Genomic DNA, 27,075 nt, shown 5'->3' with positions numbered 1-27,075 from the left:
ATGGCTGACTCCAAGTTGAGCGTTGCGATGGCTGAGGAAACCAAGCCTGACGCGAAGACCGTGCAGGTGCTCCAGGACATGGCCAATCGCCTGCGCATCCAGTCTATCAGGGCCACGTGCGCCTCGAGCTCCGGGTAAGGCGTCCTCGTCGAAGCCCACGTGGTGCCGAGCGACGGGCTCAGCGGCGACAGCGGCGTGAGGTGAAGGGAGCCATCGGGGGCCGAGTGGACTCGGTCATAGGCCGTGTTTCCAGCCGTCGGGGCTCGGCTGCCTGCCCCAGACGCCAGCCCGGCGCGCCGCCGCTGCCCTGCATGGCCGACGGGCCACGTGCTCGGGCGGCCGCCGGAGCTGGCGTCCCGGCCAGCCGTCAGGGCTTCTCCCGTTAGCAGCGAGGAGCGGGCGTGGGGGCGCGGAGCGGGCCTCCGGTCGCCGCCGGCCTTGCTGTGTAAGCGTTGGTCGGCGTGGAGGGGTCCCGAGCTCCAGGCTGTGGCCTTGGAAGAAGTAGAGCCGCAGACAAAGCGGTCGGCGAGTAAGAAGCGATCCGACAGTGGCTGCCGGGCCGCGAGCGTTGGCCGGAGGAGTGTTGTCTCCCCGTCCATCAGGGTTTTGGTCGGCAGTTTTCTCGTAAGCTGTTTGTGCGGTTTTGGTAACAAGGGCGGCGCTGGCCTCCGAGTGTTTCGAAGTGTTCCCTTCAGGGTTTTTTTGTAGAATGGCCCTGAGCTAACGTCTGTTGCCAGTCTGGTTTTTTTCCCTTTTCTTCCCCCCAAAAGCCCCCGAGTACACAGTTGTGTTTTGTAGTTGTGGGTCCTTCTGTCTCTGCCCTGTGGGACGTGGTCTGACGAGCGGCGCCGTGTCCGCGCCCGGGATCCGAACCGGCGAGAGCCCAGGCCGCCGACGCGGAGCGCGCGAACTCAACTCCTCGGCCGCGGGCCGGCCCTTGCCCTTCAGTTTTTTGGAAGAGTTTGAAGAGAATTGATGTTAATTCTTTGACTGTTTGATGGGCTTCAGCAGTGAAGCCATTGGGTCCAGAGTTTTTCTTTGTTAGGGAGGTTTTTGACTACTGATTCAATCTCCTTGTTAGTTACGAGTTTGTTCAGACTTTCTACATGATTCAGTCGTCTTCGGTTTTCTGTTTCTAGAAATTTCTAAGTTAATCGATTTATTGGTGTACAGTTGTTTTCAGTACTTTATAGTCCTTTTTATTTCTGTGGAATCAATAATGTTCTTATTTTCATTTCTGAAATGAAGTTAGTAATTTTAAATGTCTTAGTAAATTTAGTAATTTCTTTTGTACTTAATCTAGCTAAATTTTTAATTTTAATTTTTTCAAAGAATTGACTTTTTTTTCATTGATTTTTCTCCATTGTTTTCCTAGTTTCTGTTTTACTGATTTCTACGCTAATCTTTTTTTTTCAGATAGCTTTGAGTTCTCTTTTTTAGTTCATAAGTTGTAAAGTTAGGTTTTTGATTGTCAATCTTTTTTTTTTTTTTGAGGAAGATCAGCCCTGAGCTAACTACTGCCAGTCCTCCTCTTTTTTCTGAGGAAGACTGGCCCTGAGCTAACATCCGTGCCCATCTTCCTCTACTTTATACGTGGGACGCCTACCACAGCATGGCTTGCCAAACAGTGCCATGTCCGCATCCGGGATCCGAACCGATGAACCCCGGGCCGCTGAAGCAGAACGTGCACTGTGCCACTGGGTGGCCCCCAATCTTTCTTTTTTAATATAACTGTTGATAGCTATAAATTTCCTTCTTAGCCCTCCTTTTGCTGCGTCCCATAAATTTTAACGTGTTGTCTTTTTGCTTGCATTTGCCTCTATTTTTTAATTTCTTTTGTGATTTTTTCTTTGATTTATTGGTTGTTTGAGCATGTTTAGTTTCCACAAATGTGTGAATTTTTTCTAACTTAATCCTCTTATGGTCAGATGATAAAATGCTTTGTGTAATACATGTTTTTTTGAATTTTGTCTTCCAGCCTGGGCTATGACAGTAAAAGGACAGTTTAGATGAGTTTAAGACTTGAATATTTTTAGGTTTTTTTTTTTACACTTTCATTTTGCTCCCTTCGCCTTCAAAATTAATAATGGTTTTGTATTTTCTCAAGGGATCTCTAACAGTCTTTAAATCCAAATCGTCCACTTAGGGGGTACTTGCAAGGCAAGAGGCTTGTCTGAGTTTTCTATATTGTGCAACTTGAAAGGAGAGATTATTAATAAACATGAACTGGGTCTAAAATCTTACTCTTCTGACTATTGGGGCAGGGCTCTAGGGCGTTGGTTTTCTCCTCTGCCCTGTCCTCTCCTCCCTCCTCCCCTTGTTAATGAAGGACTGGCTGTACTTGGGTGTGGGTCGCTTTCTAAGAGCAGTGCTTATTTTGGCCTTCAGTAACTGCCTCATGAGAAGCTTCTTGGTCTCACTATTCACTCCTAAAAGAAATTCACTTTAGGTAGTAGAATGGGATTTTGCTGGTGTTTCTTTCTTTTATTTTTGGTGAAGAAGATTGTCCCTGAGCTAACATCTGTGCCAATCTTCCTCTCTTTTGTATGTGGGATGCTGCCATATCATGGCTTGATGAGCAGTGTGTAGGTCTCCACCCAGGATCTGAACCGGTGAACCCTGGGCCACCAAAGCAGAGCCTGCAAACTTAACTACGCCACTGGGCTGACCCCTCTCTTTTTTTTAGCATCTTTTTTTTTTTGCAGTTTTACTGAGATGTAACTAACATACCGCACTGTATGAGTTTAAGGTGTGCAGCATAATTTTTATGGCTTACATTGTGAGATGATTACTACGGTAAGTTTAGTTAACATCTGTTAGCTCATATAAAACAAAACAAAAAATGTTTTTTTCATTGTGATGAGAACTCTTAGGATCTACTTTTTAAACAACTTTCCTACATTGCATACAGCGGTGTTAACTATAGTCATCTTGTTGTACATTACATCCCTAGTACCTGAGTGAGATCATACAGTATTTTGTTTTTCTCTGAGTTATTTCACTTAGCATAATGCTCTCAGGGTCTATTCATGTTGACACAAATGGCAGGATTTCCTTCTTTATTTTGGCTGAATAATATTCCATTGTATCTATGTACTACAACTTCTTTATCCATTCATCCATTGGTGGACACTTAGGTTGTTTTCATGTCTTGGCTATTGTGAATAATGCTGCACCCAACATGGGGGTGCAGGTAACTCTTCAAGATCCTGATTTAATTTCCTTTAGACGTGTTCCCAGAAGTGGAATTACTGGATCCTATGGTAGATCTATTTTTCGTATTTTGAGGATCCTCCATACCATTTTCCATGGTAGCTGTACCAGTTTACAATCCCACCACCAGTGCACAAGGGTTTCCTTTTCATCTTTGCCAGCATTAGTTATTTCTTGTCTTTTTGATAATAGCCATTCTAAGAGGTGTGAGGTGATATCTCATTGTGGTTTTGATTTGCATATCCCTGATGATTAATGATGTTGACATCTTTTCATGGACCTGTTGGCCGTTCATATATCTTTGGGAAAATGTCTACTCAGGTCTTTTGCCCATTTTTAATTGGATTAGTTGGTTTTTATGCTATTGAGTTGTGTGAGTTCTTATTTGTTTTGGATATTAACCTTGTATCAGATATATGGTTTGCAAATACTTTTTTCTGTTCCGTGTTTTTTTTTGTTTTGTTGATGGTTTCCTTTGCTGTGCCGAGGGCATTTTAGTTTGATGTGATCCCACTTGTTTATTTTTTATTTTGTTGTTTGTGCTTTAGATGACATATCCAAAAAATCATTACCAAGACTTATGTCAAGGAGCCTTTTTCCTGTGTTTTCTTCTAGGAATTTTATGGTTTCAGGTCTTATATTTAAGTCTTAATCCATTTCAGGTTAATTTTTGTGAGCGGTGTAAGATGCAGGTCTAGTTTTGTTTTTCTTACATGTGGATTTCCAGTTATTCCAGCACCATTTATTGAAGAGACTGTCCTTTCTCCATTAAGTATTCTTGGCTCCCTTGTCAAGTATTATTTGACCATATATACATGGGTTTATTTCTGCTTTGTGACATTTCTGATTAATGGGATCACAGATAAATTCAGACAAGTAGAAGAATATTCAGGTGCTTACAGAGTGATCAGGTGAGCTTGCCCCAAGTTCATAGGTGCTCCATTGATAGAAGGGGACTGGTCTTGGAGATCTTACTCTCCACAGGGAGAGAGGTTGTGAGGTTACTGGACCGTAAAGCATCCTTAAAAGCTATGAGCTTGGGGGTCGGCCAAGTAGTTAAGTGCCCATGTTCTGCTTTGATGGTCCAGGGTTCGCCGGTTCGGATCCCAGGTGCAGACATGGCACCGCTTGGCAAGCCATGCTGTGGTAGGCGTCCCACATATAAATTAGAGGAAGATGGGCATGGATGTTAGCTCAGAGCCAGCCTTCCTCAGCAAAAAGAGGAGGATTGGCAGATGTTAGCTCGGGGCTAATCTTTCTCAAATAAATAAATAAATAAATAAAAGATATTTTAAAAAGCTATGAGCTTGGAGGCAGTGGCCCTGCATCCTTTTCCCTTGGCTGGATTCTTCAGACCTGGGAGAAATGATTGCTGCTTTCAGTCGGAGGAGACCATGTGCTGAAAGCGCTTCTCATGCACCGTGTCCCTGGTGAGTCACTTGCCTGTGAGAAACAATCTGTGCTGTATCTGTCTTTCAGCCACCCCACATCGTGCAGCAGTGCTGCTGAGATCATGGCCGTGCTGTTCTTCCACACCATGAGGTATAAACAGGCGGACCCGGACGACCCGGACAATGACCGATTCGTCCTCTCCAAGGTAAGCCGGCACGGGAGCCCACGGCCTGCTCCAGATGCTCAGTTTTTAAACTCCTTTTAAAAGCCACCATGTAGCAACAAGGCCTGAAATGGGCTCTGCTTATCCTTTTTATTCTTAGTTCCTTGCCTCATGTCTTAGTGTGTTCGGGCTGCTTTAACAAAATACCACAGACTGGGTAGCTTATAAACAATGTAAATTTATTTCTCACAGTTCTGGAGCCTGGAAGTCCAAGATCAAGGCACCAGCACGGTCACATTCTGCTGAGGGCTCTTTTCCTGGTCACAGACTTCTCAATGTACCCTCACATGGCAGAAGGAGAAGTGATCTCTCTGGGGTATCTTTCTAAGGGCACTAGTCCCATTCTTGAGGGTTCTGCCTTCGTGACCTAATCACCACCCAAAGACTGCCCACCTCCTAATAATATCACCGTGGGTGTTAGGTTTGCAACCTGTGGATTTTGGGAGGACACAAACATTCAGAGCATAGCACCTCATAAAGATCTAAAAGGTATTCTAGTGAGGACTCTGTGGCGGGAAAGAGGACGTGTGGCAACTAGCCTCTCTTCCTTTCCTTTGGTGGTGCCCCACTGTACCCCATCTAGCACTAAAGCCTCCCTTGGCAAAGTCCTACTGCTCTCATCGTCTGCCACCTGAGTAAAGGCAGGCAACATTAGCAGATCCGATTTGCTGGGCTCGAGGAAAATTGGGTTTGATTTGGAGGGACATCCCACCCCTGTCAGTCATCTTTCTCTTGCATTTCTCTGCAGATCTGACCTGGTACCAATGGGGGACTTTTTTTTTTTTTTAAGATTTTTAAATTTTTCTTTTTCCTCCCAAAGCCCCCCCAGGACATAGTTGTGTATTTTTAGTTGTGGGTCTTTCTAGTTGTGTCATGTGGGACGCCGTCTTAGCATGGCCTGACGAGCAGTGCCATGTCTGCGCCCAGGACTCAAACTGGTGAAACCCTGGACCACCGAAGTGGAGCACGTGAACTTAACCACTCGGCCACAGGGTCAGCCCCCGGGGACTTTGTTTTGACTAGATATAGTACCAAGTACCTAATGACACCGGGAAACAGGAAGAAAAAGGAATGTAAAAGCAAGGTTGATCTAGAAGAGTGTGCAGCTCTTTTGATACTGTTGGAAAGCTTGCTGGGTCTTGAGCAAATCACTTAAAATTCATCTACTAGAGCCCCATGTACAAACAGAAGCCCTAGATCCCGGCAGTGAGAAGTAGTTTAAAGGCAAAGTAAGAATACAAGTGTGGCTGATGTACCTGGGGTTGTAGTTATGACCTTTGTCTTGGTGTCTGAAACGTAATCTCAAATGAGGTTTGGCACAAGATAAATAAAATGTGAGAGTGCATATAGAAAAAGATGAAGCAAAAGGGGTCCATTAGTAATAGTTGATGAATGTAGGTGAAGAGTGTGTGAGACTTCATTGTACTGTTCTTAGAACTGATAAGCCTGAACTTTTAAAATTATTTATTTATTTATTTATTTTGAGGAAGATTAGCCCCGAGCTAACATTTGCTGCCAATCCTCCTCTTTTTGCTGACGAAGACTGGCCCTGAGCTAATATCCATGCCCATCTTCCTCTATTTTATATGTGGGACGCCTACCACAGCATGGCTTGCCAAGTGGTGCCAGGTCCACACCTGGGATCCGAACTGGTGAACCCCGGGCTGCCGAAGTTGAACATTCGAACTTAACCACTGTGCCACCAGGCCGGCCCCTAGCCTGAACTTTTTCACAATAAAAATTGAATAAAGGGGCTGGCCCTGTGGTGTAGTGGTTAAGTTCACGAGCTCCGCTTCAGCGGTGCAGGGTTCACAGGTTTGGATCCTGGGTGCAGACCTACACCCCACTTATCAAGCCATGCTGTGGAGGCATTCCACATACAAAGTAGAGGAAGACTGGCACAGATGTTAGCTCAGGGACAATGTTCCTCAAGTGAAAAGAGGAAGATTGGCAACAGGTGTTAGGTCAGGGCCAATCTTGCTCACCAAAAAAAAAAAAATTTGCATAATTATGGGTGTATAAATACAGTATGAGTGTTCAGATCTCTGGTTTAAAAAAAGGGTAGATACCTAGACTATCCAATAACCACTGCTGTCATAGAATAGGAGTTTTGGCCTTAGAGAGATAAAGGGGCTTTCTGACATGGGCACTGTTCAGCTGCCAAAATTTATCAGATGTAAGCAGCAGATAGAATTGGAAGAAAAGAGAACACACACAGGCGCGTAGGCCATCTTGGCTTTGGTTGGGAATGGAGTGAATAGACTCACTACAGGCAGAGGAGCCAGAGTCTTCACGATCGGTGCTCCCAGGGCACAAGTGTCTTAACACAGACAACTACATTAGGAGGCTGACTGCCAAGGCCTGGTGACATTGCTGACTGAGGTGTTTGTATTCTCTTAGAGCTCTCATGGTGCTGAAGGCTTGGGGGGGGGCTTGTGGTCCCCTATACCCACACCCAGGTCTTTGTTTTTGTTTTATCAGTTCTTTTGTTTTCTCCAGCCAAGCAGTCCTGGGAGGAAACCAGAAGGCCTTTTTGTAAACTTGTTCTTGAAGCGCACTTTGTGCCCAACAAAGATGAGAAGTACCACCTGGAAGAGAAGTCTCTGTCTGGGTGCCTGTAGCACCTTGTACGCATCTTTAGTTTAGCCCTTGACCCTCTCAGTTGTGTCTCCCCCACAGCAGGAGGGTTCTTGGAGAAGAGAAGGGAACCCATGTGAGGGTGCTTTCCCCATGCCAGGCAGCATGCTGGCGCCCTGCCAGTCTTCTCAGTCAGTTCTACAGCTTCCTGCTGCCTGAGGGGTGTTCTCATCTCCAGAAACCTTTAGGAGGTGGGCTCACTTACCCCCTGCTTTAAAGCTGGGGGAAGTGGAATTGGTCTGAGTGCAAAGCCCAGGCTAAGTCCAAGGGCACACAGGGCAATTGGGAGCCAGAGTTTATTACAGGAGTAAGGTAGGAGCGATGGGGAGGAAGATGGAGCTAGAGATGTCATCAAGAGAGGCTTCATTGGGACGGTTCTGTGGGGCCAGACATGCAAAATGAGAGGGAGTCTCTGGGAGCACAAAGCACAGGGAGAAAGCTAGGGAAGGTCAAGAGCTCCTGGAGGAGTAGGGTGGAGCAGGGCGGAAGAGGGATCAGCGACTAACGAGTACCATTCACCCATCCATGGTACTGAAAGTACACAACAGTCTCCTTGAATGGAGCTGACATTTGAATGGAGGAGGGGGCAGACAAGAAATAAACCTGTAAATAGATAGCATATCACGTGGGGCTGAGCATACTGAATCCAAGGGAATTGGAGGATTAGGGAGTACTAGTTGAAAGAGATGGTCCAGGAAGGCTTTGATGCTGATGTTTGAGCAGACTTGCAAGGGGTGACGGAGTGAGCTTTGCACCTATTTAGGCATGAGCACTGGCCACTCGGGAGGGGGAGCTGCAATTGCTAAGGCCTTGAGGCAGACATGTGCCCAGTGTGTTCATAGGGAAGCAAGGAAGCCAGGACACCCGGAATGGTGGGGAGGGACAGTAATAGGTGATGAGAGCCAGTGTGGACAGGCTGGTATAAAAACTTGGGTTCTGCTTGGCACAAGATGGCAAGACTTTGGATAGTTCTTCACATAGAGTGATGAGCCGGCTTAGGTTTTTTTTTTTTTTTTTTTAAGATTTCATTTTTTTCCTTTTTCTCCCCAAAGCCCCCCGGTACATAGTTGTACATTCTTAGTTGTGGGTCCTTCCAGTTGTGGCATGTGGGACACCGCCTCAGCGTGGCTCAATGAGCGGTGCCATGTCCGCGCCCAGGATTCGAACCAATGAAACACTGGGCCGCCTGCAGCGGAGCACTTGAACTTAACCACTCGGCTACGGGGCTGGCCCCCGGCTTAGGTTTTAACAGGCTTCCCCTGGCGGCTGTGTTGAAAATGGCTATGGGGGAAGCAAGGAGGCTATTGCAATGTTGGAGGCAAGAGATGTTTGTGGCCAGGCCAGGATGGTGGCATTGGAAGTGTTGAATAAGTTCATTGTGTCTTTGGAAGCTTGAGAGTGGCCCCTTTGTGCAGCAGCCCTTTTGCACAGCCCTATGGCCCTCAGAGGGCCACATTCTCTCCATGGGACGATGAAGCCTTGTGCGTGTAAACAGGATGAGGGGAGAGGTGGAGTGGTGGTGGAAAGTGATTTGTTTCTAGTATCTGGATAACCACCTCTAAAATCTCAGTTGACCTGAGTTTTAGGAACCAGAGAAAACGCAATGTTCTTCAGTGTTTCTGGTTTCTATTGAAGAGCTCATACTTTCCAAAAAACATTGAACATCTGGTTTGTGCATGGCTGGATAAAAGGCCTTGTGAAAATGGCAAGGCTCATGCTTAACATTTTCTGCTTTGGTGTTGGGCTTTGTTGAGGCTGTTGTGTGGACGAGAAGCCTCCCTCCTTTATGTTCCCAAAGCTCCAATCTCCCTTGCCACGCTACGCTGCGTAGGTTACCTATGGCTCCCCTGTCTTTGTGATGTTGATTTGACACTCTGGGTTCATGTGGGTGTGATGAAGAGGAATTCAGCCCACAGGGTGGGAGATGCCGTTCAAGGAGCAGCCTGTGCTTTGTGCCGGAAGTTGGCCTGATACTCGTGTCCTGCAGGTGCTCCTGGGTTCATTTGGTCCCTTTTCTTACAGAGACTGTCGTTTGTTGATGTGGCAACCGGATGGCTCGGGCAAGGACTGGGGGCCGCGTGCGGGATGGCATATACTGGCAAGTACTTTGATAAGGCCAGGTAAGGCGCTTACTCAGAAACCGTTTAACTGTCCCCACCCTACTTCCCAGGCACTTCAGTTTTATTTATGACTTACTAGTTTGGGAAGACAGTGAATGTTTTCAAAGTTTAGGTTACCAAATGTTCAAGCAGTAAAGAAATTGTGTTTCTGGAAACTCATCTAGCATCTCTGTTTGGGTTCTCAGTGCTACCTGCAGTATAGAAATCGGTTTAGGGGCCGGCCCGGTGGTGCAGCGGTTAAGTACGCACATTCCACTTCGGCAGCCCGGGGTTCGTCGGTTGAGATCCCGGGTGCAGAAATGGCACCGCTTGGCACGCCATGCCGGGGTAGGCATCCCACATATAAAGTAGAGGAAGATGGGCATGGATGTTAGCTCAGGGCCAGTCTTCCTCAGCAAAAAGAGGAGGATTGACAGCAGTTAGCTCAGGGCTAATCTTCCTTAAAAAAAAAAATCGGTTTATTAGGTCTTTTCTAAGATGTATTCTTGTTTTCCATCTCTTAGTGAGCTTCATTATAGAATGAATGGAGGTGCATTTGCCTTTGCCTTGGGGACCCGTAAATATTAATAATCAAAGGTCTCTTTTTCTGGAGTGGTTTCACCTGAGGACAGGCAGATCCGTGCCTTCCAGGGGTGTGTGCCCAGCTGCTGCTGATGTGGGAGCAAGGCAAGGGGCGGGGGGTGCAGGGCCCAGGGATGGCCATGGTGGCACACACATTCTACTCCCACAATCCCCGAGCATGCTGAGTGTGGAGCCCCTCAATCCCTGGTTTCAACCCTGTGGCCCTTCTGAAGGCACTTCAGTGTGCTTCCTCTACTGCTCATATTGCTGCCCTGCTCCCGTTCCCATAAGTCTGTTGATGTTTCTCCTCTCTTGTTATTGCCTCTATTAGTCCCTGTCTTGCAGTTAATCCCTTTTTTTAACTTTCGCTTAGAGCACTTTTGTGGGGTCTAAGTTGTGTTTTATTGGTGTAAATGCTTCGTGTTTCTGCTGTGGAGGAGTTTACTATTTACAACAGAACATGTGCTCCTGAGGTGGAATGTTTTGATTGTTATGATTATTGTAAATAAATTTGTAAAATTAGGAATAGAAGGTGGCATTGCTTAAAACGGAGCTTGCCAAGAAACTGTGTATATAAATGTTGTTTGGATGTTTAAGGGAGCTGCTTTCTCCCCATCCCCTCTTGTTTGTTGAGCCAAGAGAAATGGCAAAAGAACCTAGAAATAGCCTGAACAGCCAGGAGGAGAAAACTAGCGAGAGGTGAGGCTCAAGCTTTTCAAGCTTCATTTGCTCAGCTGTTGAGTTCGAACAGAGTCGAGGAGGAAAATGGTCTTAGGAACCTACTAATCAGAAGCAGCTGCTTCAGTCTGTTCTCCTCTTTCTCTCCATGAATATATTTGCTCAAGTGGCCCAGAAGAGCCCCAAGCAGGGTCCTAACCTCTCTTGGCTTGTCTCAGCTACCGGGTGTTCTGCCTCTTGGGAGATGGCGAGTTCTCGGAAGGCTCCGTCTGGGAGGCGTTGGCCTTCGCTTCCCACTACAGTCTGGACAATCTTGTGGCCGTCTTCGACGTGAACCGCCTGGGCCACAGTGGCACCTTGCCCCTTGAGCACTGCATAGACGTCTATCAGAAGCGCTGCGAAGCCTTTGGGTAACTGTGTCCTGTTTCATGTCACCTTCTTTCTACCCCACTCCCTCTTCACCTTGTAACCTGGCCGCCTCCTTGGTTGACAGGTGGAATACTTATGTGGTAGATGGCCGTGATGTGGAGGCGCTGTGCCAAGTGTTCTGGCAGGCAGCTCAGGTGAAGAACAAGCCCACTGCTGTGGTTGCCAAGACCTTCAAGGGCCGGGGTATTCCAAGTAAGCAAACATTTCTTTTCTGCCTGGGGTTATATTAAAAACATTTGTCTGCACAGCAGATGAGGTGGAAGGAGGCTCAGGCTGGCTGGGCAGACGACTTTAGTGCACAGTGGTCACGTCTATAATATGTGCTGGAGGCTCTTGTTCTTCTTGGCCCTTATAGATAGCAGGTCTGGTTAGGGTGGGAAGGGAAGCCCAGGCCCCCAGCAAGTGAGCAGTGATTTTCTGCACGCACAAGGGAATAGCTGGGAGGGTAGTCCACTTAGAGGAGTGGCGCAGGGGGTGATGTCCACGGGAGTGCACAGTGTGGGGGGTGCTCTGTGTGTGAGCAGATCTGTACATAAGGATGTGCACACACACACACACAGGGCTCACCTGTGCCCATGCACAACCTGGAAGAACACACAGACAACTGATAAAGTAAAGTGGTACCTCTGGGAAGGGAGCTGTGGGACTGAGGGTCAGGGAAGGAGGGGCTTTGAAAGTCTTAACTCCTTGTAGATTTCTAAGCTGACATCTGAAGTCAATCATCTCAAGTATAAATAGTTGCAAACGGTTTGATTCCTGGTGTGTTTTAATAATGACATTTTAGAATAAAACTGTTCTTTGACTCCTCCCCAAAATATGGTCTTACTCTCTGGTACCCCAAGTTCAGTAAATGACGACTTGACTGATTTGCTCCTGGCAGAAACCTGGGTTATCATCCTTGCTTCCCCCTCTCCCTTATATGCTCCTACACACACCCTCAGTCTGTCATCAACTCTGATTGATTCTGCCCCCAATAGTATATCTCAGATCTGTTCACTCCTCCGTCTTTCCTGCCCAGGTCCCCATCATCTCTCCCTAACTGCGGTCTCCCCAAGCCAGTTTCCGTGCGGCTGCCATGGTGATCTTTCTATAACGCAGATCTGATCAGTCACCTCCCCACTCCAAACCCTTCAGGGGTTTCCTATCTTGCTTTGGACAAAACTCAGACTCCTTATACCACAGGATCCTCCATGGTCCTCCCTGCCTGTCTCTCTAGCCTCATCTCCCTCACTCACCCCTCCATTCACCAGCACGTCAGCCGGCAGCCCTTCAAGAGCCTCTGGACCTTTGTTCAAACTGTCCTCTGGGACTGCAATACCATCTCAGGCTCCCGGTGCCAGGTTTTTACTCCTGTGAGTCCTCGGCTGACATCTTTTCCGTCCGGATGTCTTTCAGATGACCTAATCAAATACAGGCCTACCATGGAGATAGTGCCGGTTCAGTTCCAGACCACTGTAATAAAGCAAGTCACATGACGTTTTTAGTTTCCCAGTACATATAAAAGTTATGTTTATACCATACTATAGTCTATTAAGTGTGCAGTAGCATTGTCTAAAAACACAGTATACATATCTTAATTAAAAAATAGTTTATTGCTAAAAAATGCTAACCATTATCTGAGCCTTCAGGAATGTCTTTTATTCATTTGGTTGCAGACGTTGAGGATGCAGAAAATTGGCATGGAAAGCCAATGCCAAAAGAAAGAGCAGATGCAATTATCAAACTAATTGAGAGCCAGATTGAGACCAACCAGAATCTCGAACCAAAACCGCCTATTGAAGACTCGCCTCAAATCACCATCACGGATATAGAAATGACCTCTCCACCTGCTTACAAAGATGGTGACAAGGTAGGCAAACTGCTTTGTTTTGTGCTTTTCTTAAGTACACAGGACTCTTCAGTTACTCTGATCTCCATGGCTGAACCAATTACTAGATGGTGTGACCTTTAAAGTTATAAGCAATAAAGCTAGATTTATCTTCTCTTACTATTTCTGATATCTGTTCTTTGATTTCAAATTTAACTTAGGTCTGAATTTTCTTATCAGTCAGTCCCTACTTATTAGCACCCAGTGCTGTGTAGCTTTTCCTTGCTTCTTAAATTTAGTTTGTGGTCTGGCAGTCGACTGTGCATGAAATGGCCACAATTCTGTGACTACCCTAAGGACGGGGGCCTGACTGGGCTGATCTTTTGAACTTAACTCCCTGGATTACACAAGGAAGCAGGCCAATTCTTCAAAAAGGAAGCAAATTAGGCATGAAATCCTGAACATAAAGCCTTTCTGTTATCATTTTTATATCCTACCTTCTGGTATTTTGCAGCAGACCCAAAATAGGCAGGGTCTTCAGGACCTAAGGAAACAAAGTGGCAAGCCTTAGAGGAGGAAGAAAATATTTTCTGACCCTTCTTTCTTTTCCTTATTTATTGGGGACATTTTGAGTGTTGCTTATATTTTCTTAGCCTGGTAATATGGGCTAAAAATAAATGAAATGATTACTTGAGAAATTAAAAAACAGATTAAAAAGCAGAAGAAAAGTGTTAATAAGGAAAAGCACATATTAACAAAGGATACTTTGCCAATATGTGTTAACACTTTAACTGTTCACACCCTTCAAACTAGCAGTGCTACTCACAGGAATTTATCCTATAGAAATACCTGTGTGAGTGTGCAGATATGTCTGTCAGAATGAACATTGATTGCAGCGTTGGTTATCATGACAAAATTGGAAACAACCCAGCAAGAAGCTAAGAGCTTACCCAAATTATTATTAAAATTTTTTAAAGTTGCAAAGCAGCATAGAGTATAATTCAGTTTTTGTGTAGAAAATCTTAAAAGGGGACATCAAATATTATTGAAACGCATTGAAAAGTATATTTGGACAAATGACACCAAATTGAAGTGTTTATCTCTGGAAGGTGGGATTATAGGAACTTCTCATTTTTTTAAAAAAAAAAAAAGTAAATATATTTTATGAATAGGAAAAATTAAGCAGGCTAGTTCATAAAAAATCAGTGCATTAAAAAACAAGAAGTCACATTAATACACAAATCTAAGAGTTGGCTCTCTGAATTACTAACACAGTAGACAAGCTATTAGCTGGACTACTGAAAGAGATAAAAGCCATAAGTTTATAAAATTAGTCACTTGAGAAGATAACCACGGATTTAGAAAATGTTCAGAGAATTATGAGAAAATTAACAAATCTATGCTAATTGGTATGAAAACCTGTAAAAAAAAAAAGCCATTTTTATGAATGCATAAAATATCAAAATTGACTGAAAAAGATGCAAAACACTTAAGTAAATCAACAACCATAGGAAAAATTGAGAAAACTATCCAAAAGTTATACCTCTAAATGCCAGGCTCACCAAGTTACAAGAGGGACTTATTTTTAACCTTCAAGGACTGGGTAATTCCTAGGCTATATTTCAAACCTCCTTGAATATGGAGAAAGATGAAAGCATCATTCCAATTCATTTATAAAGCCAAAACATGACAAAGCTAGCCAAAAGGAAAAAAACTACAGACCGATCACACTTACGAACATTAATGTAAAAATTCTAAATAAAAACATTCGCCAATTTCAACTTCATTAGTACATTAGAAGAAGTATATGAATCAGTGAAGTTCAAATTAGTAATGCAAATGATTCATCTGTATTAGGAGGGGGGAAATTATGATCATTTTGATTCATGGAAAACAAAAGCAGTTCATAAAATTCATTCCTTTTTTTTTTTTAAACCTCTTAGTAAAACAAAATAGGACTACTGAGATACTTCAGTTCAATTCTTGATCTAGATATCTTAAACCTGGAGCCCTCTTCATACCTAACGTTCATCTGGTGGAGGGTCAAACCCACTCTGGAAGTGCTAGCCAATGTGGTTAAGTAACAGAATAAAAGACTTAGTCCTGACAAGGTGAGGGTAAGCCTAGCATCATCTGCAGGTGATAGAGTTGTATGCCTGGGAAACTGGAGAGAGTCAACTGGAAGTGGTTAGAAATCAGAAGAGTCCAGTAAGAGAGCTTGTAGCAAAACCAGTATACAGGGGTTAACTCCTGTCTTATATTAACAAAGTAGAGACATGATCCCTTTTATAATGGCAATAAAAACTAAATGAGCTAAAAGTAAACTTAAATATACAAGATCTATATTGAGATTCTTATAAAACCAAAGCCCTACAAGAAGCCACATGCTTATATGTATGAGATGCTCACCAAGTATTTGTGCATAGACCCTTCCTGAAAGGATGCAGCATAAACTTGTCATTTCCGCTCACCTCCGGGGAGGGGAACTGGGTGGCTTGGGACAGGAGAGTGGGAGGAATATGGCCTCTTCACTGGATGTCCTTTCATAACTTGAATTTTTTACTATCTACATGAATTGACTATTTTTTAAAATATTTTTAAAGAGCGTTTGGATGAATGAACAAAGACAAATGAAGAGGCAAACCTTGTTTTTATAGCAGCTTTATTGAGATATAACTCCCTGTATAATCCAGCCATTTGAAGTGTACAATTTAGTGGTTTTTAGCAGATTGACAGAATTATGCTACTATCACCACACTTAATCTTAGAACATTTCCATCACCCCAAAGAGAAATCCTATACCCATTAGTAGTCACTCTCCATTCCCCCTCCCCAGCCCCTAGTAACCACTCATCTACCTTTCTGTCTCTGGATTTACCTCTTCTGGACATTTCATATAAATGGGATCATATAACGTGAACTTTCATGTCTGGCTTCTGTCACTTCGCACAGTGTTCTCGAGGTTCGTCCATGTTGTGGCATGTGCAGTACCCCATTTTATGGACATACCATTTTGTGTATCCACTCATCCGTTGATGGACATTTGGTTTGTTTCTCTTTTTTGGCTATTGTGAATAATGCTGCTTTGAACATATGTGTACAAGTTTTTGTATAGATGTCTTTTTCTCTTGGGTCTATACCTATGAGTAGAATTGCTGGGTCATATGATGATTCTATGTTTAACATTTTGAGGAAATACTGAACCTTGGTTTTTGATAGAAAAACTCTATATCATAAAGATGTCATTTCTCCCCTGAATTAATCTATAAATTCAGTCCAGTCTCAAACAATATCCTAATGGAATTTTTTTTAATAACTTTTTTTTTGATTGGCACCTAAGCTAACAACTGTCGCCAATTTTTTTTTTATTCTTCCCCCTAAAGCCCCCCAGTACATAGTTGTATATTCTGGTTGTGAGGGCCTCTGGTTGTGCTATGTGGACGCCGTCTCAGCATGGCCTGAGGAACGGTGTCGTGTCTGCTCCCAGGATCCGAACTGGTGAAACCCTGGGCTGTCAAAGCAGAGCGCATGAACTTAACCACTCGGCCACAGGGCCAGCCCCCTAATGGAGTTTTTTTATTAATGGTATTATGATTCTAAAGTTCTACATTTTAATTTTTGCAGCGAGTATTATCAGTTTTCTAGTTTATAAAAAATCACAGAGGTATTTGCATTTTGAGAAATTTAAATTTTTTAATCAACTATACAAATGGGACAGAAGAATAAACTCATTTTTGAAAAAATGATACCCAGTGAGCCATGTGTGGATTTAAGATTGGCTAGCAATCCATTTTTATAACCCTAAAAGAGATTTTTGGTGAATCACAAATTTGCTTTCTTAAGATAGATGGCAGGGGCCCAGCCCCGTGGCCGAGTGGTTAAGTTTGCACGTTCCACTTCGGCGGTCTGGGGTTGGCTTGTTCAGATCCTGGGCATGGACCTACACACCACTTGTCCCAAGCCATGCTGTGGCAGCATCCCATATAGAGGAGCTAGAGTGACTTACAACTAGGATATAGAACTGTGTACTGGGGCTTTGAGGAGGGAAAAGAAAAAGGGGAAGATTGACAACAGATCTTAGTTCAGGGCCAGTCTTCCTCACCAAAAAAAAAAAAAAAAATGATGATGCTAGATGGCAATTTGTAAGTCTGTAAAATTTCACCTTCCTTCTAAATCCGTTCTAAGAAACTCTACTGTTTGACTCTTCCAGATAGCTACTCGGAAAGCATGTGGTTTGGCTCTGGCTAAGCTGGGCCATGCAAATAATAGAGTCATTGTGCTGGATGGTGACACCAAGAACTCCACCTTCTCTGAGATATTCAAGAAGGAGCACCCCGAGCGGTTCATCGAGTGTTTCATTGCTGAGCAAAACATGGTGTGTGTGCTATGGGTGTCCCCTTTGGGTCTTCTCATTGACTAATGGCCCACTGGACACAGGATGCCCACCCCACATTACAGTTTTTCTTTCCATTTATAACGGCAAAGGAACTGGAGAAAAGAAAGTCTCTGGGGAAACAGGTAGAGAGTAGCTGGGCAGAGTCTGAGGGGGGGCTTCCAGGACTGCTGGGAGGGGCGTGGTGGACTGCCTGGCACTCTCTCCCAGGAGGTGGAGGGCCACAGCCATCTGACTCCAGGGCTCCAGGCCCAAAGCATCTGAGCTCCCTAGTAGCTCTTGGTGACCCTGCTCTTTCTGCCCAGCCCAGCCCACAACCAGGCAGTCCTACAACCACCCAGAGGCTAATAGGTTTAGAGAACTAAAAGGGACTTTGATTTCTCTCTCTCTCTATGGTACTGTGGGGCCTAATATATCCTGGATATTCAAATGTTGGACTAATTGCAGCCTCAAGAATGCCCATAGAGCTGTGGCCTGGGATAAAGCTGTTCTGCTTGTCTGTGCTTCAGTCTCTCCCTGGAGTGGCGCAAATGTAGGGGGTCTCTTACACACGCACACATCCCCACACACGCCCCTCTCAAGAGAGAGCGGAGTTAATATGAGTAAACACCTTGACTTCTAAAGCTCTGTGCTAACGCAGACAACAGCACACATCTATCTTCACATTATAGAGGCCAAAAATAGCACTGGCCAGAAGACTGTGGGCCATCAGATCTCAAGTCACCACCAGAGATATTTTGTTTGGAACAAGTAGTACTTACAAATGTTTTAGATTAGTTGCCAGCTTTTAAAAATCAGATTTTATGTAGAATCCAAATTTTTGGATTTTCTTGAAGAGTGGTATGGTCTGGCAATGCTAGGACAGCATTCCCTCCTGGCACCACTTGGCTGGAGCCAAGCAGGGCCCTATTTAGGTGGGCGTCCATAGCCGGCCCACTTGTTTGTTCATGGTGCTTCTCTGGCCTGTCAGTGGTGGAATTTAAGCCCACTCCCCCTGTTCAGAGAAGTAAATCATCACAATTGTAAGAACATGTGCATTTTTCTGTGAGTCTTATTAAGCTATTTCCATTTTGAATGGAAAAAAACACAGTCCATAATTTTCTGAATTGAGCCTCCTGTCAAAAAGTGTGCTCCCCGGGGCCGGCCCCGTGGCCGAGTGGTTAACTTCGCGTGCTCCACTGTGGCAGCCCAGCGTTTTGCCAGTTCAGATCCTGGGCACAGACATGGCACCACTTGTCAGGCCACGTTGAGGCGGCGTCCCACATGCCGCAACTAGAAGGACCTGCAACTAAGATATACAACTACGTGCCGGGGTGGGGGGAGATTTGGTGAGATAAAGTAGGAAAAAACGTTTGCTCCCCAACCCGTTGATTCTTTCAGTCAGCAACCATATACTCTGTGCCTACTGATATGTTCTCACACTTGGAAGAAAACTTGTAAAGAAGTGGCCAGCAGCTAGTATGCAGTGCTGTGGTGAGACTAGTGGCTACAGTAAGAATGTGACTAGGGCCAATTAGAGACAGCCTCTTGAAAGAGCTGACATTTAAGCTGAGAATTAACTGACAAACAGTCAGTCACACACAGATCTGGCAGACCAGCAGATGACTCAGCTAGCTCTGGCAGGCCCAAATTTGAGATGTTTAGGGAGAAGGAAGAGTGGAGTGGCTGAAGCATTGTGAGTACAGAAGGAAATTGGCTCAGAAAGGTTGCCAGGGGCCAAATCATGTGGGGCTGTTATGGACCACTTTGAGCATCTTTGGTTCTCTTGCAGTTTGCTGGGAAACCACTGGAGGACTTGAAGCAGGAAAGCAACAGGATGTGTTCTACAGGACCCTGCAGTGTAGAGAATAGCTTGTTGGGGGAAGTGAGGGCGTGGTGACAGGAGATGGTGACTTGGACCAGGACAGTAGCTGTGGGGTTGGAGAGAAGCGGACTCATCCAGAATCTGGCTTGGCAGGAGAGCCAGCAGGATGCCATGGTGTAGCGGGTCAGGGCAGGAATCAAGGCTGGCCCTAGAGTGTGGGCCTGAGCACCTGGGTGCAGAGTGGTGTCACTTCCTGAGGTGGAGAAGACTCGGGGAGGAGTGGATTTGGGGGACACAGGAGGTCTGTTTGAGCCCTGGGAGTCAGGACCTGTTAGATGTGGTGGGGCCGGGAGTCAGGGAGGTGGGTAGGTAGATCAGTTGTCTTCAAATGTCTTTGCTCTCCAAACCACTGAATGGGGTTTTCTAAACTACGTATCCTGCTGAGTTTCGTTTTGTTTTGTTTTGTTTGTTTTGAGGAAGATTAGCCCTGAGCTAGCATCTGCCGCCAATCCTCCTCTTTTTGGCTGAGGAATGCTGGCCCTGAGCTAACATCTGTGCCCATCTTCCTCTACTTTATGTGTGGGATGCCTGCCACAGCATGGCTTGATAAGCAGTGCGTAGGTCCGCACCCGGGATCCCAACCAGCAAACCCCGGGTAACTGAAGTGGAGCATGCGAACTTAACTGCTGCACCACCAGGCTGGCCCCCCTTCTGCCGAGTTTGAAGATAACATCTAAACTTTTCATCACAAATTTAAGTAGTTGCAAACAAAGGATATAATTTCCCATATGTTGAAATTTATGACGCTTTAAATTAATTCCCAAATCGTCCAATTAAAGATTACATGAACACTGTCTTTGTCAGAAATTAAGTCCCTTTTTGTACTTGAATTCTTATTTTTATTCTGTTTCTCCAACATTTTAATGTATGAAAGCCTTTTATTGATAGTTCTATTCTCTGCAACAAAAATATGCATATACATTGTTAGTTTTTAAAAATTTTCCTGTGTCCGTAGGCCTTGGAGAATTAGAGATTTTTTCCCTCTGGATTGAGCTATAGTTGCGATTATTAGCTTGTGTATCAGTGGATAAGTATACTTACAGCTTGAACAGGACAAGATTCAGAACAAAATCTATTCCTATTTTAATGATGTAAGTGCTAAGAAATCTTATTCACATAAATGATAGGAATGGAAGAAGTTTTGTCGTAGGAATGTCTGCCATTCGATTCTTTGAATTCCTTCTCAGTTACAAGCCAAAAATCACACAGTGATCTTTTATTTAAAGTTGTTGGTAAAAAATTATATGTAAGGAATTGACAGTTCCATTAGGGTTCTCTTTCAATTTTGTTGAAAAAAAGGATTGGAAAACACCTGGCTTACAAAAGAATTTGTTATCTGATCATTTGAGTTCTTCACTTTCTCAGTGCCACTGTGATTATTTCAAATTGTCCATTTTGTTTCAATTCGGAGGTTTTACACTCCAGCATGTTGCCCCACTGTGGGTGAGAGTGCGCTTTTTGGTGGTTAGGTTGCTGGGAAGTGATCGTTAGGGAGACAGTGGGAAAAGAGGCCATGGGCCCTTTCCCCAGCAAACAAATGTGGAGTCAAGGATCTTGACGTTGAAACCAGACATAGCCATGTGCCCCTTGGAAGCCTGGTGTTCCTGGGGGAGGTGAGGAGTAAGCAATTTAAAGCATAGGTCATTAGCATAATGCGGATCTGAGTGAGGGTGGTTGGACTGTCTGCAAGTTCCCAGCAGAGAGGGCAGATGAGGAAAGGTGTGACTTGGAGTCCCAGGACTCAGTCCAGCAGCCGTCAAAAGAGACATACCGGGGCTGGCCCGGTAGCACAGCGGTTGAGTTCACATGTTCTGCTTTGGTGGCCTGGGGTTCACTGGTTCAGATCCCCGGTGCGGACATGGCACCGCTCGTCAAGCCATGCTGTGGCAGGCGTCCAACGTATAGAGTAGAGGAAGATGGGCACGGGTGTTAGCTCAGGGCCAGTCTTCCTCAGCAAAAAGAGGAGGATTGGCAGCAGATGTTAGCTCAGGGCTGATCTTCCTCAAAAAAAAAAAAAAAAGCATACCATCCAGCAGATCCAGCCGGGGCAGGAGCAGCAACGTCCAGTGAGGCGGGAGATCTGTATTGCAGAATGCTGCTGAGAGGTCACATATGATGCAAATGGAGGTCAGGCGACCTCCTGCGTTTGGCAGCTTACAGGTCCCTCATGGGACTGGCAGTCTAGATGAAGGAGGCTGGGCAGAGACTGGGAGATGAGAAAGCAAGGATGGTGGGAGAAGTTTTCTGTGAAGGAAAACATAGATGAAGGACAGTCTCTGCAGAGGGAGGACAAGGTGGAGGTGGGAGGGTAAAGATGGAAGATACTAGCACATATTTGAATGGTGAGAGAATGACCCAAGAGAAAGGGAGAGACCAACTGAATACAGGAGAGGAGGGATAATTGCACGGCCAGAGATGCCCTTGAGAAAGGAAGGGAAGGACAAGATTCAGCATGGTGAGGGGGCCTTAGGTCAGTGCAGGGCCATCATGTCTCCTAGCAGCATAGGCTGAGGGGGCATTTGGGGACAGATGAGAGAGCCTCCATCGTTCACCCCTCGTTCCCCACGAGGTGTGAGGTGAGGGTACCGTGTGAGGTGAGGGGGCAGGGAGAAAGGGGTGTAGAAGGTTTGGGAAGGAGACTCATGAGGACTGCAGCGCAGCCTTGAGTGTCCCGAGCTTCCTCATCTTAGATTTGAAGGGGCCAGATCAGTGCCACAATTCCTCTACATTCGGGGGATGCTGTGGGTTTGCCAGGTTTGGGGTTTTCCCAGGTACATGCCTGGGGGGATGATGAAGCAGGGGGGTGTGGGGAGTAGGGGTTATCCTGGGAACCACACACTATACACTGGGCGAGGGAAGGGGGGTGTGGAGGGGTGATGGGTGCGGGGTCCAGGAGTCTTCTGATTCAGCTTCTTTGTGTTGCAGGTGAGCGTGGCACTGGGATGCGCCATTCGTGATCGGACCATTGCTTTTGTTAGCACCTTCGCTGCCTTTTTGACCCGAGCATTTGATCAGATCCGAGTGGGAGCCATCTCTCAAAGCAACATTAACCTTATTGGGTCCCACTGCGGGGTATCCGTAGGTATGAGTTCTCAATGGCATTATCTTGATAGCCTTTTTCCTTTACAGAGAAAGATTAGCATGTGAGTGGTTGAACTGCCAGTTAATGCGTTCCATGATATTCGATTATTCATAATCTCTTTTAATAAAAGCCATGTTGTGTTTTAAAAGTTCTAGACATTCTGGGTAACTTTTGAGTGGTCTCTTGATATTACTGTGAAGTGCTCACTCTCTCAGTCATTGAGAAATAATGATCTGTCCTGAGTGCCTCTTATGTGTCGAGCTGCATACTGGGTATGAGTCGGGCCACCCCAGTGTCACAAAAATCCTTTCTGCTCTCACTGTGGGCACTTTAGTCTAAGTGGGGACAAGCAGCATGGGCACAGGAAAGTGAAGAGCGCAGCCTGCTAGGACTTTGCCTGGGCTGAGCAGTCGGGGCAGATGGAATGTGAAGCCTCAAGGAGTCCAACGCAGGGGAATGAGGCTGAGGAAAATGCTGCTCTTGAGGCATTACCCTGGCAGGACGGGCTAGATGGAAACCACAGGAGATGGGGAAGCCAGAAAGAGGTTGAAATACAGCGTGCGTTAGCAGTGGATAGGAAATAAGGGTGAATCTGAGAGAGTCTGAGGAGAGAAGCCAGCATTTCTGACAGATGGAGGAGTCCAAAATTGCATGAAAAACAAAAAACCAGTCTCCGGTAGTTTCTTGTCTGGAAAGAATCAGGGCGTTGTGTTTATGAATGACAGAAATGAGGACTTGGGAAAGATGAGGTCCCTGATGTGCCTTTGGTGGGGCAGGTCATCTAGGTAGATGTGCCAGCTTATATTTGCTGCTAGAATGCTGGATAAGAGCAGAGGGGAGGGCTGGAAGGGCACATTTGGGAGTCATCTCTGGGACTTCCTGGGAGAAGTAGACACAGGCTAATAAGTCTCCGGATGGGCCAGATGCAGGGAGAGAGAGTTGAGTGAGGGGAGAAGAGGGCCAGCAGCATTTCAGGGCTGGGCCAGGCAGAGGGCCTGGGCAGGGATCCAGGGTCTTTGCTTGGGGCTGGGTGCATGCAGTGTAAGTTTTAAAATCAGTCAGCTAAGTGGAGAAGTGGCCCTAGGTCCAACCCAGAGGAGCCGGGCTTCTGAGATTAGACAGTTGTTCGAGGCGAGGCGCAGTGTGCAACATGACAGTTCCCTCCTGACTGGAAGAGCTAGGCCATCCTGGTGTACAGTGGGATTTTTCTTTCCACAGCATTTCTGGCCAGAAACACTGTTCCCAACACCCTAAGAAACACACCCTAAGGCCCCCTTAGTTCCAACAGCACCCCAACTGTGCCCCAAAGGTGTGTTATACTCAGCTGCTTTGAGGGCCTTGAGAAGTGAAGACGACCACTTCAAGCTGAAGACCTTAGTCTCTTGATGGAGAAGATAGAAGAGCAGAGAAGGAAGGTTAGAGCCTGAGGGGACAGGGGCAGAGACTTGGTGAGGCTAACTCTGGTGCTCTGGGAGAAGAGCATCAGGTCACCTTGGACAGCACTGCCCAGTGATGGAGTGTCAAAGGTTGGGCCAAGAAGAGACTGCTGGTTGGTATGTTGATCTGGAAGGTCAATTAGGAGCCTAACCCAGAGTGTCACAATGATGTCTTGAGGGAGATAGAGGTGTGACAGCTCATTATAATTACAAAGCATTATATTGACAAAAGAATTGGATGGTTTTGTAGGGCTCTGCTATAGCTGTGGACCCCCTGTGGCAATAAGTACTGTTGCTTATCCAGGGAAGGGAAGGTTCCTAGTTGGGTCTCACTTATGTTTTTGCTGGGCTGTGGCTTTGCTTTCTCAGGTGAAGATGGCCCCTCCCAGATGGCCCTGGAGGATCTGGCCATGTTCCGAGCTGTTCCCAACTGCACTATTTTCTATCCAAGTGACGCCATCTCAACGGAGCATGCTGTTTTCCTGGCGGCCAATACCAAGGTATTTTTAAGGGGACACTGGTTCTGACAAAAAATGCTTCTGGGCTCTGCTGCTAGTTTGGTACTGATGGTTGGATTTTTCCCTTTTTTATCTCAGCATAAAGGTAATACTCATTTTAGAAAATGTGGTTGTGGGGCCGGCCCAGTGGTGCAGTGGTTAAGTGCGCACGTTCCACTTCAGCGGCCCAGGGCTCGCCGGTTCGGATCCCAGGTGCGGACATGGCACCGCTTGGCAAGCCATGCTGTGGTAGGCGTCCCACATATAAAGTAGAGGAAGATGGGCACGGATGTTAGCTCAGGGCCAGTCTTCCTCAGCAAAAAGAGGAGAATTGGTGGTGGTTAGCTCAGGGCTAATCTTCCTCAAAAAAAAAAAAAGAAAATGTGGTTGTAGGATTCCTTTTAAAAACAGACCATTACCAAAAAAAGGTGATTAAGCACATAGAATGTGAAATCGTTCGACAAACAGTACAGAAGGATGCTGAACAATACCTGATGGCCTGTATCGGGCAGGGCTCGGTGCAAGAAGAGGAGGCACTCTGGGGACAGAGAGCCATTGGCAGAGCTGAGGAAGTGGGCTCCAGGAGTGAGCTCTTGGGTGTTGGCCTTAGACGCGCCCTGTGCCACCTCATGACATCCAGAAAGCTAGAGAGTGGCCAGTGGTTCTCCACTGCAGACAGGCCCCAGGGTCCCCAGCCTGCCCTCAGAAACAGCTTAGAAAGGCAAGAGTGTGACTTCTTCCCTTCTTGCCCCTCCTGAAGTCTTATGCAAGGGCATCAGATGGACACAAGCTAATTCCTGTCCAGAACCTAGCTGCAGGGAGGACCAGGGGATGGGGTCTTTACCTTTCCAACCGTTCCGACTGATGGTCACCAGACTCCCTCACCACCCAACCTTCGCCCACCCGAGCCCCTGGACCCCCCTGCACAGGCAACCCTGGGCATGGCTGAGGTGGGTCATGCGAGTTCCACTCTAGGCATTTCCAACACATTAGAGACGTGTTTCTTTGGCTTTTTTTCCCTCCTCTAAGCAGGCTCATGCTGTACGAATTATGTACTTGATTTTTTTTACTTACTATATTCTGGAAATTGTTTTATGCCTGTGCATATACAGAGTGATCTCATATATGCTGGAGGATTCCATTTCTAGAAAGTTCAAAAGAGGCAAAACAAAGCAGTGGTGATAGAAATCAGAATAGAGCTTGCTTTTTGGGTTGGGGGAGTGACTGGAGAGAGGCATAAGGGAACTTCCTGGGCAAGTGCAAATGCTGTCCAGACTCAGCTTACGTGCTGTATATACCTTTGTCAGAGTTCGTGGAGTGCTCCACTCAGGTAAAGTTTACCTCAGTAAAAACACGCTGAATATAAATGGTTTATAATATGTGAATGGATGAACAAAAGGAATGTGTCTAAATTAATATATTAGTTTTTATAATGTCTGGTTTAAGTAGGTATGTAAATTAACATACTTTACACATTTGAGTATTCATTTATACTCCTGTTTATGTGTTCAAGTTGGTAAAAAAATGTATTTACATCTTCTCATTGGGAAAATAGTCATTTTATATTCTGATGTTTAAGGTATCTCTAAGGATGAAGCATTACAAGCTCTTGTGGCAAAAATTAATTGTTGATCACTGTGTTCTGTTCTGGGCTTTCTATTCAACATGAGTCAGGGCTCCTGCCCTGAGTTTATGATTCTATGAAGACAGAATAGGTTGGTGTGTATTTGAGAAAGCTTTCCTAAATTGGTGAACGTGACTGTGGAAAGCTTGTCACTGAGAGCGTCCGCCAGGGTCTTGGCTTGACTTTTGCCTGGCTCGGTAGTAACTGATAGGGTGACACCTGACCTGTTTGCCAGTGGTTGTAGATGTTTATCCCTCACTCCCAAATGTGTGCTTCATTTTTAGTAAAAAGAAAGGGAGAAAAAAACATAACTATTCAGTCCTCCTTCCCCCTCCTCTCTTTTTTTAAGGTTTATTAGTTGGAAATTTAGTTGGATTTTCTAAACTGTGGCTCTCATTTTCATTTGTGTCCTAGGGGATGTGCTACATTCGGACCAGCCGCCCGGAGACCTCAGTCATTTATACTGCGCAAGAAAGCTTTGAGATTGGACAGGCCAAGGTAAGGCTGGAAGCTCTCCAGTGGCTTCTGGTGCCGTTTTGCATGGACAGAGCTGTGCTCAAGCACTCGGGGTCCCCACGGTTGAGGCTTCATCCTTTCTTTGCTCTTGTTTTAAAAAACAACAATCCTGGCCTTTGCCTGCTTTTCCTCAGGAAGGAACATTGTACCACTATCAGCCAGAACCAAACTTTTCTCCTTTCCAAATGGAGTCTCCCTTTGTTGAACTCTTTTTTTTTTTTTTTTAAAGATTGGCATCTGAACTAACATCGGTTGCCATCTTCTTTTTCTTCTTCTTCTCCCCAAAGCCGCCCAGTACATAGTTTTATGTTGTGAGTGCCTCTGGTTGTGGCGTGTGGGACGCCACCTCAACATGGCCTGATGAGCAGTGCCATGTCCACGCCCGGGATCCAAACTGGCGAAATCCCGGGCCACTTCAGGAGCACGCAAACTTAACCACTCAGCCACGGGGCCACCCCCCTGTTGAACTCTTAAAGAGAGAAGAACTTGGAGGCACCTGAGTTGTTCAGCTGTAACTTACCATAGCCTCAAGCTAAACAAAATAATAGAACCCATTTCAAACGAATACTAGATCTGTTAGGTTCGGGTTTTTTGCCAACCCAA

At 45.7% G+C, this 27,075-nt stretch overlaps 1 protein-coding gene across 1 annotated transcript in view; it reads left to right on the top strand.

Moving 5' to 3' along the window:
* TKTL1 (transketolase like 1) overlaps window positions 1-27,075 on the top strand; it is a 30,793-nt gene continuing 3,718 nt past the window's right edge. Inside the window, exons 1-10 of the mRNA XM_046674048.1 lie at window positions 1-134; window positions 4,693-4,810; window positions 9,488-9,585; window positions 11,043-11,234; window positions 11,318-11,445; window positions 12,909-13,102; window positions 17,271-17,435; window positions 22,243-22,399; window positions 24,205-24,335; window positions 26,371-26,454. Of these exons, the coding sequence (XP_046530004.1) occupies window positions 1-134; window positions 4,693-4,810; window positions 9,488-9,585; window positions 11,043-11,234; window positions 11,318-11,445; window positions 12,909-13,102; window positions 17,271-17,435; window positions 22,243-22,399; window positions 24,205-24,335; window positions 26,371-26,454 (1,401 nt within the window). The remainder of the gene's footprint in view (window positions 135-4,692; window positions 4,811-9,487; window positions 9,586-11,042; window positions 11,235-11,317; window positions 11,446-12,908; window positions 13,103-17,270; window positions 17,436-22,242; window positions 22,400-24,204; window positions 24,336-26,370; window positions 26,455-27,075) is intronic.

This window comes from Equus quagga, chromosome 10, assembly GCF_021613505.1.
Source record: "Equus quagga isolate Etosha38 chromosome 10, UCLA_HA_Equagga_1.0, whole genome shotgun sequence".
Taxonomy (NCBI): Eukaryota; Metazoa; Chordata; class Mammalia; order Perissodactyla; family Equidae; genus Equus; species Equus quagga.
The sequence above is the reverse complement of the archived record's forward strand: the minus strand, read 5'-3'. Positions and strand labels throughout refer to the sequence as shown.